General features: G+C 45.1%; 1 protein-coding gene across 2 annotated transcripts; it reads left to right on the forward strand.

The window, feature by feature from the left end:
* The first annotated feature begins 490 nt into the window (after nt 1-490).
* STYXL1 (serine/threonine/tyrosine interacting like 1) lies at nt 491-11,435 on the forward strand. Of its 2 annotated transcripts, XM_083587975.1 has the most exons (10): nt 491-843; nt 2,046-2,334; nt 3,306-3,367; nt 4,954-5,098; nt 5,262-5,318; nt 6,720-6,865; nt 8,223-8,368; nt 9,009-9,106; nt 10,621-10,730; nt 11,150-11,435. In XM_083587975.1, the coding sequence occupies exons 2-10, from the start codon at nt 2,232-2,234 to the stop codon at nt 11,279-11,281; spliced, it is 999 nt and encodes a 332-aa protein (XP_083444101.1). In that variant the 5' UTR covers nt 491-843; nt 2,046-2,231; the 3' UTR covers nt 11,282-11,435. The 2 variants fall into 2 exon arrangements, with proteins under 2 accessions (XP_083444101.1, XP_083444100.1); XM_083587974.1 differs by lacking the exon at nt 491-843 and having other exon boundaries at nt 2,010-2,334.
* The last annotated feature ends 716 nt before the right edge of the window (nt 11,436-12,151 follow it).

Consider the following 12,151-nt stretch of genomic DNA (forward strand, 5'->3'; position numbering starts at 1 on the left):
GCCGCCTTTTTAAACGTTAATGCTGATTTAAACCCTGGGTGTCATTTACACAAAGACAGAAAACTTCATGTTAATAATAGTAACCTGTAAACACTAAAAAATATTTAAATTTTTCCGTGAAGTTGCACAGTAGCAGAAGGGGGGGGGGGGAATAACCCTAATAAAGTACAATTGAAGAGACCTGATATTATTTTTCCTGTGCAGATACAGCGAAGGGGCATAAAGCCAATATACAGAATACCTATCAGTTCTTCAGAATGTCAGTTTCTTTATTTTTCCTTAGCCTTTAAACTATCCGGAGAGTAGAGCAATGGGGAAGGGGATGAATGGAGATGAACCTACTTTAAAAAAAAAACAACCACACAAAACCGATATTTAAACATTTAAATATTTAAAACCGATAAAAGGTACTTTTGATGTCCTACGAATAGAACAGAGCTAGATGCAAGCGGGGCGGGGAATAGGGTTTTTTTGCAACTCTCGCGAGAGTCTGTTGCGTCTAGGACCCCGTGTCCTATGGGCAGACGTTGCGCCAAAGTATCGCGCTAATCAGCGAGCGTGAGAAGACCGGCAGTGGCGTCAGGCCTTGGGTACCGTGAAGCCTCGCTGCACAACAAGAGCGAGACGATGGGCCTAACGAGAGTGAGGGAAGGCCGTGGGGCGGTGAGCCAAGCCGATAACGAAGAGATAGAGCCTGGTGTCCCGTTCGCCCGTCGATGGGCTCCTATATTGCCCGCTGTGAGCCAACCTATCTGTCAAGCAAGGCAGTCGCTACGAAGGTGGGCGTGGCCTCCGTGACTATGACGTCGCAGCTGCCGGCATTGTGGAACACAAGGTACCATGGTTACCGTGGCAACAGTTGACAAACGCACCATGGCAACGGGAGCCACAAGTGTCATAGCAACGGGAACCTGAGGCCACTCAGGTTGGTGGGCTTCCATCATTCATCATCATGCTGTGATGATGATGATAATAATAATTCAGTCAATAATAATAATTATTAGTATTATTATTTGTTTTCATGAATTGGATTGATTGATATTTGAGGAACATTTCCTTGCTTCATTTTTTAAATAATTGCCTCAGTTTGTGATGCAAGATGGAGTATATATTTCTTACGCAAAGCGACTAAATGGTCACAATCTGCCTGTTGTGGTCTGGCCTCACCTTATTTTTCAGAAGCATACAGTTAAAATCTTGCTGTTGCAGTGATAACCCATCTTTCCTTAAAGGGTGATTTGCAGGCTTCATCCCATTGCATCCTTGCATCACTCCTGCAGTAGGCAGGTCCAATGGGCATGATTATTATTATTATTTTATTGCATTTGTATCGCAGCTTTTTTTCTCCAAGCTTCTCAAGTTGGCATGCATTGTTTCTTCTCCCCATTTTATCTTCACAACAATGATGTGAGGTAGGTTAGGCTGTGTGAGGCAGTGACTGGCCCAAGGTCACCCAGTGAGCTTCATGGCTGATTGAGGATTTGAACCCTGGTACTGCAAGTCCTAGTCTGACACTCTAACCACTACACTACACCTACTTGATTGATTTCAGTGAGTATATTCTTAACTAGATACAACCATGAACCTCCAGAGACAGAGAGCGAGTCTTTTTTTTTTTTTTTTTGCAAGCTGCAGGGGCAGCACAAAGCATCACCCTCTCCTGAAGTTTCCAACAACTGGTGTTCAGAAGTGTTACCACCTCTGACTGTGGAGGCAGAACATAGGCATCGTGGCTAGCATGATTTGGTTCAATCCTTTTTTAAAGCCATCCAAGTTGGGGGCCATCACTGCTTCCTGTGGAAATGAGTGCCAGAGTTTAACTGCATATTTCTATATGCATCTATATTATTTATTTTATATTGTTGTTGGCGTCCCTCTGTCTTCACTGACAATGGAGGATAAAATGCTGGGCTAGATGAGCCATTGTCATGATCCAGCAGGCTCTTCTTATGTTTTTAATTCATTAAAGGTGGTGTGATTTCTATAACTAGATGGAAGCCCTGGTTAACAATCCACATTTTCTCTTTGCTTTTTCGGTTGAACAGTATCCAGACACCCAGATTCCTGCACAGAACAAACTACCTGGATTTCCAGACTGCAAGCTGAGATATGAAGAGGCCTTTTTCTGTTTGTGGATGAACTACCTGAATGTGAAGTAGCCTACTTACAGGAGTTCAGTTTTTTGAGAATACAGTTGTGTCCTCAGTGTTGAATCATTCTTGTCTAGCATCATGGCTGGGGTGGCATTGTGTGAACCAACAGAACTGTATAATATGTTGAACCAGTCCACAAAAATCTCTAGACTAGCAGAACCAAACTATCTCTGTTTAATGGGTAAGTTATGTTCTTTCATACTGACTGACTATGTCTTCTATTTTTGTTCATTGAACATTTATGTGACTTCTATTATTTGTGACTCTGATATATTTTCTGTCTATGTATTTTGTATAAATACTTGTTAGCACATTATTAGTTGTGTGTTGCTTGTGGTTGTTCAGAGTTTACCTCTCCCATTGGCATCAGCTGGACTTCCTGTCACATTATCATTAACCACCCTGTAGCTTGCAAATGACATTGTACATACACTTAATCCTTATAGCAAGGTATCATTAATAACAAGCCCATTGACCTGCGCCTGTTTCCTCAGCTACAAAATTAGTATCTTTCCCCACCCTACAGAAGCATGTCAAGGGTTTCTTGACTTCCTCCTGTTTCCAAATGATGAGAAATGAAATTGCTTAAACAATTGAAGGCTGCCCTGAGACCCATGAATGCATCCTCACTGACCGGTGCATGCCTCCTTGATTTTCACTTTTGTGACTGCTCCTACTTCCATCTGCTGGCATTGGGTGTAAGAATATAACGAGGGCTTCACTGAAAGAGATGCAAGTTCCATTTAGTCTGCAGTGACCAAGCAGATTGACCTGCCACAGAATGTGGAGATGCTACATAGCCATCAAGACCACCAGCCTTGTAAAGGCTTGAACCCCATATTCTATGGGGCTTTGTCATTCTGCTCCCTGTGCATCAGGTGTCCCTTCCAATTGCAGACCTGCAACAGGATTACTTGCCCCAGGTAAAGCCAGAGCAGTGACTCAAGCAGAAACACAGGGCAAGGGGGAATTCTTACCTTTTCACAGAAGTAAATCACATTGTTTTGCAGATAAACAGTTCATGTAGAGTAGAAATGAAGAAAATGCAGAAGCGTTTGAAAAAAATAGCAAAGGCGGAATAAAATTTCTCATTGTTTTCAGTTCAGTCATTTGCTTTCTTCATGTCTTTCTTTTCTGTTGCATTGTTTTCAGATGCTCGTACGAGGAGGGAGTACAATGAAAGCCACTTGATGACAGCGATACGAGTCAGAAAGGCGAGTGACATTTTGGGGTGTCTTGGTTGTTTGTTTTCAGCCATCTCCTGTTGTTGGACAGACCCTAAGTGAAGCATTAGATTCTCCCCTGCCGGAGCCCTTTCACTGTAAGGCAAAGGTTGGCGGAAGCAATTAAACCATTAAAATAAAATAAAAGCCATGTTATATATGTTGGTGCAATAGATCATTGGATTCTGAGATCCAAATTTCTTTTTGGTGAGAGAACCCCTGCAGAGATTTAACATCACAAAATATGTAGTAAAGTAAGGAAATGCAGGCTGTAAAACCTTTAAAATATGCTCTTTCAAGTGAGTTCCAAAATGTCCCCTGAAAATATTTTTTTCCAAAGGTTCCCTCTTCCCCCAGCATAAGAAAAGACCACAAATGGTTTATGTTCATGTGCTTCAGAGAAGTTGCCCAGGCAGTAAAACTTAGGTTAGTTACAAAGTTGTCAAAGTTCTTAGATCATTAGTATACAAACTCAAGAATGACTGGTGAGAGCCATGCGCTTGAGCTGGAGCAACCAGCTCAAACCTCTTCACACACTGAGCTTCCCAGGTGGACTAGAGGCGAGCAAAGGCTTGACTACCTAATTTGTCCCAAGGTGAAGGGAATGGACGTAGCTAAGTCTGGCAGAACATCTTCTGCATGGTATTATTCCCTTCATGCATTAATTAGACTTAAGCATGTTGGTTATATGAGGCTGGTTATTTCACAATACAAGTAGCAGATTAAAAGTCCAACTAAAGCTATAATCAGCACAGTGGGATTTAATTATGAGTAAATATGCATCTGATTGTGCTGTTTCACTGTACCATGAGGCTTGCCTGGCGCTCACATCAATATCTGTTCAGTGCCAGGTTAAGACATGCCTCAGAGCTAACTCCCAGAGGCCACATGCCAGCAGGAAATGTAACCAGAGAGGAAAGTGGGTGGAGATGTAAATTTTACCTTTATGCAATCAGTTTGACTCTCTTGTGTGATGCCCCTCCATTCTCCAACCAGGCAAGCAAGAAGCATTGTCAGATTCCAGCCAGGCAAAAACACTCAAGGAGAGTACAAAGTAGGGCCGGTGTGGGGCATGGCCTGAGGAAAAGAGAGGAGGAGTTTTAGCCTGTGGAGAGTCCCAAGGGCCAATTAGAAAGGTCTAGAGACCACATTTGGCCCCCAATTCTGAGGTTCCCTCCCCTCACATACCTCTTTTACCAGGCTTTTGAGACAGTTGGGCGTAATGCATCATTTGTTTAAAGCGGGGGACGGACATTTGTTTTAGCGTTAAACTTGCTGGCTGTTTTCTTTAATTATTCATCTAAAGTTGGTCGCTGAGAGACTTTTGGAGCAGGCAACATAAATTGAACAAAGAATGCTAATGGTAACAAAACAACAGAAAGGTAATTGAAAGGGTCTCTGTGCCTACAGTTCCGTTGATGCGAAAGGTACAAGATTTGACCTGGGCCTAAGAGGTAACAGGGCTCCAAGCACACACGTCTTTTAGAATGCAAGTATCTTTCATGCAACACAGTAAGAAGTGTATTCCTTTTCACAAAGTCATTAATCCAGCCCCCCACCCTTCTTTCTTTCTAAAGAATGCATTGGGCAAATTCATAGTTCCTCCGTCCGTCAATCTGGAGTGTGTTCGATACTGCGTGGTATACGATGGCAAATCTACCTCGGTGGATGCTGCTTATGACATAGATTATGATTTGTATGAAGTGGATAAAGAACTAACCCGTAAGTCTTCCTCTTTTTGCTGCAGGTTGCGCAGCCTTGCTGTTTTGATCTCATAATCCTAGCTCACGCAAGAGCGAAGCTTAAAAAGGGCTGGGACACATCTTGAAGTAAAAGCTCTTAATAATCTGTTACAAATTTTCTCATTTTTTTCTCCTCCACCCAGCATATGACATGGGAGAGGACATCAACAAATTAAGAACCAAGCCATCTTCTGAGGAGAGTAAGTTCTAACTGTAATCACGATGGTGGCAGTCTAGAGGTTGTTAAGACAAGCCAGGGAGCTACGAGCAAAACAGGCAGACACTATGCCGAGCCAAAGGGTCTGGTTTTGAAGTGTCCTCCTCACTGCACTTGGTGTGAACAAAACACATTATTGAGATCTGAGGGCAAAAGAAAGTGACTCTGCAGGTTTTGATCAAAAAGCCCCCTGTGGATGTCAGCATGGATGGGCAGTTAGTTAGTTGGCAGAGCACCTGATTTGGATGCAGAAGGTCCCAGGTTCAGTTCCAGGCATATCCAGGGTGGGGCTGGGGAAAGACTCCTGCCTGAACTCCTGGCGAGCCACTGCTGGTCATGGTAGACCAGGGTTTCCCAAACTTGGGTCTTCAGCTGCTTTTGGACTACAGTGGTACCTTGCTTCTCAAACACCTTGGTACTCAAATGCCTTGGTTCCCAAACACTGAAAACCCGGAAGTAAGTGTTCTGGTTTTCAAACGTTTTTCGGAAGCCGAACGTCTGATGCGGCTGTCGGCTATTGTTTCTGGGGATCCTGCACCAATCAGAAGCTGTGTCAAACAGACTTCTGGAATGGATTGAGTTTGGCACTTTTGTTTTTGCTATTTATTTTGCGTTTTTGCTTTTGAGGCTTTTTTGGTTAATTTGTTTTTGTCACTGTGTGGAACCTAGTTCAGCAACTGATGGATTGTTTGATTGTGTGACTATGGAAATGGATAAAAGCCCCCCATCCAAACAATGACTATCATCAGTGCATGTAAGAATTTTTTTAAAAATCATCTATAATACTGTCTTAATTATTTTATAGTATAGGACATTGATTATTGCTTTCATTTTATGGATCAATGGTCTCGTTAGATAGTAAAATTCATGTTAAATTGCTGTTTTTGGGGTTGTTTTCAAGTCTGGAATGGATTAATCCATTTTTCACTACTTTCTATGGGAAAGAGCGCCTTGGTTTTGGAACAGACTTCCGGAACGGATTAAGTTTGAGAACCGAGGTACCACTATACAGTTCCCATCATGACTGACAGTTGGTCCTGCTAGCTAGGGATGATGGCAGTTGTAGTGCAACAACAGCTGGAGACCCAAGTTTCTAGGTTGACACAGCTTCCTATGTCTCTATGTGATATCACCAGACACACTACAACACTCCAGGGGAGGGAGTATATGGGAAGAGGCATGCCTTCAGAAGCAGGTGGTCTTGAACGGTGGGAGGAAAAGGTAACAGAGATTGTCATCAGACTGTTTTGAACGGTGAGCTAAAAAAGTAATGGGAGAAATGCAATCAATAGCAAATCCAATGGTTCCGCTGGTGACAAGGCCAGAAGCGGGTGCCTCTGGAGTGCTTTTCTTTTTAAACACATGCCTCTCACAATTTATCTAGATGCCCCAGTGGGATCCGCAGCTCGCTGTGCCAGGATTATGCAGCGGTTCACCAGTTACCCAGTCCTGGTCCTGAGGGGCGGGTACGAATTGTTCACAGCGACTTACCATTACCTGCGGACCCAGAAGATATTCTGGATGCCTCAGGTGAGAGGGATACTTCAGCAGAGAGCAGGCTTTCAACCTCTTAATGAGGTTGTTGCCATCTCCTCTTCAGGTTGGGCTGCTGCTCACAGCGTGCATATTTTTGGCAGGGTATGGGGTGTTGGCGTATGTTGCGTGCACCCCCCTTTTGATTGGACCTTCAGACCAGGGTGGGGGGCCGCATTCCTTAAAGCGCAACCTTCCCTGGGCCACGTGGCAGTAGGCAGGTCCAGAGGCAAGTGTGGGCAGACCAGTGAATGTATAGTTTACCTTTGTGCAGTAGGCTGGTTTCTACATAAGCTCACTCCCCCTCTACCCTCCAGTCATTTGAGGTGTTATCAGAGCTCAGGGATTCCTTCCAGCTGGGCCAAAACACCCAGGTGTGAAGCACCACCAATGAGGATGGCCTGGGGAGAGTTCCAAGTGCCAGATAGAGTAGCTGTCAGGAGCCTGTGAAACACCAGTGTCAGTGAAGTTAACTCTTTATTCAAAGAAACCCAAACAGCACAGGCCTAGTGATCCTAGCAACTCATCCCAGTAGGTCTTGCCCTAATGAGGCAGTTGCAAGGACTAAAGGACCCCTGCTTTCCACTGCTCTCTTAAGATTCCTCCTCCAGGTCCATCCCAAGCAACCCTCATGAGGCTCCTTCATCATGTCTCTCTTTGCTTCACCCTCTTCATTCCTCTCTGTGTTATGGGAGACCAGGGGAGAGAGGAGCTTTTTGCGGGGGGGGGGGACGACTCTCTGGATTCTTCAGCAGCAGACATCATGTGTGCCTTATAGTCACTTCTTGCTGATCTAGGGTTGCCATATTTCAAATAGTGAAAATCAGGAGACAAAAGTTGCTGAGCTCTTGCTGACGTGGGTTGCCAAACGTCTGGATTTTCCTAGATTTTCCTGGCAATTCCCACCCGGACACTGCTTCCGACTATGCTGATCCCTTAGCCAGGTGCCTGAAGAGGAAACCAGGCTGGCAGTCCTTGAACTTCTTTGCCTCCAGAGAAGCTCAGGAGACCCATCCTCCCCTGGTCCACTCGTTATTTCTGCATGTTCTAGGCCACTCTCCACAACTCACCTAGGCCTTATTCACAATATTTGGCTTCCCCCAAAGAATCCTGGGAGCTGTAGTATGTTGAGGGTGTTGTTCAGAGGCCCCTGTTCCCCTCACAGAGCTAAAATTCTCAGAGGGAAGCTTGTTAAACCCCTCTAAGAATACTTTCAGGATCAACCCTATTATTGTGGATATAATATGTTTTAACTGTTTTTAAATCTGAACATGCCATGGTCCTGCTGGTGATGGGCAAGTCATAAATATGAAGTTGCTGTTGATGATGATTATGATATTTCCTTCCCCTAAAGGAGCTAGAGGCCTTCAAGCCCTACCCGGTGGAGATCCTGCCAGCTCGCTTGTACATGGGAAATTACGCCCAGGCCTGCGACAGCCAAATACAGAAGGATCTGAAAATCAAAGCCCATCTCAATGTCTGCGAAGAAGCTGGCACATTGTAAGTTCCGGTGACAACCAGCTGAGCAGTAGTTGGCTGTCAGGTTTTTTTTCCAGGGAACCGCCAGAAGGCCCTTGGAGGAGGACCTCAGTGTCTAGGCTGAATGAATGAAGCAGGTGGAGACCCTGCATCTTAGTGCCCCCTCCCAGAATCTCACTGTCCCTTGGGGTACCGCCCGTTTTGGGAGCCGCTGCGTTAGAGTGTTGGGCTGGGATCAAAGGGATCCCAGTTCAAAGCCCCATTCAGCCATGAACCTCTTGGGGCTTGCCATTATCAACACTGTCCTTGGTGTCTGATTGTGGGCCCTTCTTCCCCCTTTATTTGTTGCCTTTTTATCCCCTCCCCTTCCCCCAGGGAGCTAACCTTCACAGAGTTTGCTCCACCCCATGAGGTAGGGTATGGTGAGAGAGAATGACCGGCTCAATGCCACCCTTTGGGCTTCAAGGTGGGCTGGGGACTTGAACTAAACACTGGAATCTGTGACATTCCAGATGGTGCTGGACTTCCAGCTCCCATCATTTCTGCCATTGGGCAAATAGGTTGGTGACTATACCTGCATCATTTGCCATCTTTTGCTGGGCTGGTAGAGGTGTTTTTTTTTGCAAGTGCCCCAGCAGGTCTTCTCTTTGCTGTTCCCCAGTTTCCTTGAAGACAGTGACAGACTGCTTCATATCCCCATTCCGGATTCTCCAGATGCAGAGATCTTTTCCTACTTTCCCAAGATTTGCCACTTCATTGGTGAGTAGACCAAGGTGGCTTCTCCTCTTACCCCATGCCCTAAACATTGGGAAACGCCAAGGAGGGGCACCAAGCTCTGGTAGGACGGGGTGGGGAGCCTTTTCATCACTATCATACCCTTGCAGGCCAACTTTAACAGGAGGGTTGGGACAACTCACCTATCAGAGGCCCAGTTGATAGCTGGATTATCCCACCCGCTTTGTCAAAATCCTTTGTGTAGCGCTTCCCAAGCACCCAGAACCCAGCTCATAGTTGGACACTCGGAAAGCACAAGCCAAAGGAGCTTTGCCAGCCCTATGCTTTCTGCAGAATCACCTGTCTGCCTGAGTTCCCCATGGGGAGCTTGGTCATGCAGTTCATCCAGCTGTGTCTCTATCTCCCACTCTGTGTCTCATGCGTATATGATATCAGGCTGGAGGGCAGGTGGGTGTGGGGTTTTTTTTGGGGGGTGGGGAGGAACAGCCTTCCAGGCCAAATTAAGACCCATGCCAAGCTAAATCTGGCCTGCAGGCCAGAACTTCCCAAGCCCTGTAGAGAAATCTTATACACTTGACTTCCTGGTTGTGGAAATATTAATAATATTTATTAAATTTATTAGTTGCTTGTCACCCAAATGCTCTCCAAGAGACTTATATTAAATAGATATGCCTTATACCATAGAAAGGTCAGTGGTGGTGGGAATTAAGATTCCATATTGGGGAGACAAAAAACAACAACCCCACCAGCTCCTTCCCCCTGTAACAGTAACAAAAAAATTAGCAGTACAGTACACCAACAATAAACCGAACAATACCCCCACCCACCAGCAGATAAACATAAAAATTCAACACGCCAATACTCCTCTCCCCAGTCCAAAAATATACCCATTAACCCAGAATTTTCTTTTTTAATATCCCCAGCTCACCATGAAGTCTAGTGTCAAAGTCAGTGAGGGTTTATGTCTCTCAGGGAGTTGTACATCAGCCACTGCCGGTCTGGTGCCAACCAGATGCAGTGTGTGCTACATTTCCCAACAGCCTGAGACCAAATTCCAGCTATGCAAAAGCCTGAGATTTTTGTACATACAAACACACACACACATTTTCATCAGCACAAGCATGGGGGATTATCACAGTTCAAGGACACACTGCAGCCAGGCAGGTGCACTTGAGGAAGTGGGGGGGGACCCATGATTATTTAGCAACCCAGTGGTGCGCTTGCCCCTTTGAAGCTGACTTGACAGCAGACTGGCACTGAAAATTCCTTCCACCCTGATGATGAGGCAATGTCTTCCACCACAACTGTGAGCAGTGGGCCATCTTAGGGGCTGCTGTCTCCCAGAATCTCCTAAGGTGGATGCTTCATTCTGCCTAATGGTAGGGCTGACCACATTTAGCCAGCAAGCCTTACCCAAACCCTACAGCCTCTCCTGGTCACTTTCACCAACTCGACATCCACAATGAAAGCTGAAAAGAGTCTTTTGCTTAGAATGTTCAGTTACCACACTGGCATTAATTTTTGTTCCTCTTCTCTAGACAGTCACATCCACAAGGAAAGAGTCCTGGTTTTCTCCACCATGGGCATAAGCAGGTGCAGCACAGCCGTCATGGCCTACCTCATGCATTCCTGCAGGCTTTACTTAAAGGTAAGTGGAGGCAGGAGGTGGGCAGGAAGGATTGCTTCCTTACAATCCATATATCCTGCCTTTTACCCCTCCTTGGGGTGTTCATTTGTGGCTGCCCAAATCCAGAAGCACGACAGAAAATGACATTGCCCTCGTTGTTTGTAAAGCTCCATGTACTTAGCAAAGGCAGATATAAATAATCACAACAGTAGTGCCTGCTTTGCACAAAGAATGTCACCAGATAAGGCTGGGCAGAAAGACCAAGTTCTTTGGTAAGGATGTCTTTTCCATCACCAGACGCTTGAGCTGGAGATTAGTTACCTGGCCAAGATGCTAGGGGGTGCGGTGGAGTGTCCAGATCCCTCCTCTCCCTGTTGTTAGAAGACAGATTCCTCCCCACTCCCCCTGCTACTTCTGCTGTTTGCTTGCTTTTTTTGTAGAAGTCTTGGAGCTACGTTCAGAAATGCAAAATCAACATGCGGCCCAATCGGGGGTTTGTGCGACAGCTGTCAGAATGGGAGACACGCATCTACCTGAGCGACATCACCGATATCTCCGAACCCAATTACTGACCAAGAGCAAGTGACAGAGAAAGTCCCTGAATCACTGCTGGCTTCCTGCAGTGGCATTTCGATGGCTTTCGAGTGGTGGTGATTGAGATAGAACTCTATATTTTTGGAGGTTGATTTTTTTAAAATAATAAATAATAATATTTATTTTTCATTATCATTATCTCTATCCTGCCAAGTTTATGACATATCTCACAGGTTCTCTTTACTCCTGTGTACAGAGCTGAGTGGTGTTAGGAGCTTTTGTGTCCTTTATTCAGAAATAAATACATTCCGCCTCTGTGTATCTGGAACTTGTCTATCAAGATCATCGAGAACTTGCACCGGGGAGCTTTCTGGCCTGTCTTTATTTGTTTATGAACTTGAACGATTTCTGTCCCGCCTCTCAGCAAAAGCTTTTCAAAAGGCACCAAACAATAAAAGAGAAAAATGCAAGTATTAGCATGGAAAACAACAATAATGGGATATTAAAAACTGCAGAAAATTAAAAGGTCGTAAAAACACAGACAGGAATGATAAGAAATCACTGCCCTGTGGAAACCTGGGAAGAATTAGGCCAGCAGGCAAGTAGACGATAGCAGAGTATCTCTACAGAGAGCATCCCACAGCCAGGATACTACCACCATCACTGAAGATTTCCTGTCTCCAGCCATGGTACAAGGGAAAGCATGACCCTATTCTTAATGGCAATATCACACCAAATAATCCAACACATTTGAAAAGGGCATTGGATGTCAGTCGGCCCACCTGAGAGGTGCCAGAACTGAGTTCTGGCTGAAAGTCAGTTAAAACAATTTATATTCAGAAGAAAAGCTTGTATCCAGAGAGAGAGAGCTCAGTTGTCAAGGGCCAGGATAATAATTAGGTGTGTCA

Source organism: Podarcis filfolensis (assembly GCF_964270895.1).
Source record: "Podarcis filfolensis genome assembly, chromosome: 15".
NCBI lineage: Eukaryota > Metazoa > Chordata > Lepidosauria > Squamata > Lacertidae > Podarcis > Podarcis filfolensis.

Coding starts and splice junctions, on each gene's coding strand:
- STYXL1 (XM_083587975.1), top strand. CDS start 2,232: ATGGCTGGGGTGGCATTGTGTGAACCAACAGAACTGTATAATATGTTG. Junction 8,369..9,008: donor TGCGAAGAAGCTGGCACATT/GTAAGTTCCGGT, acceptor GCTGTTCCCCAG/TTTCCTTGAAGACAGTGACA. Junction 9,107..10,620: donor CAAGATTTGCCACTTCATTG/GTGAGTAGACCA, acceptor CCTCTTCTCTAG/ACAGTCACATCCACAAGGAA.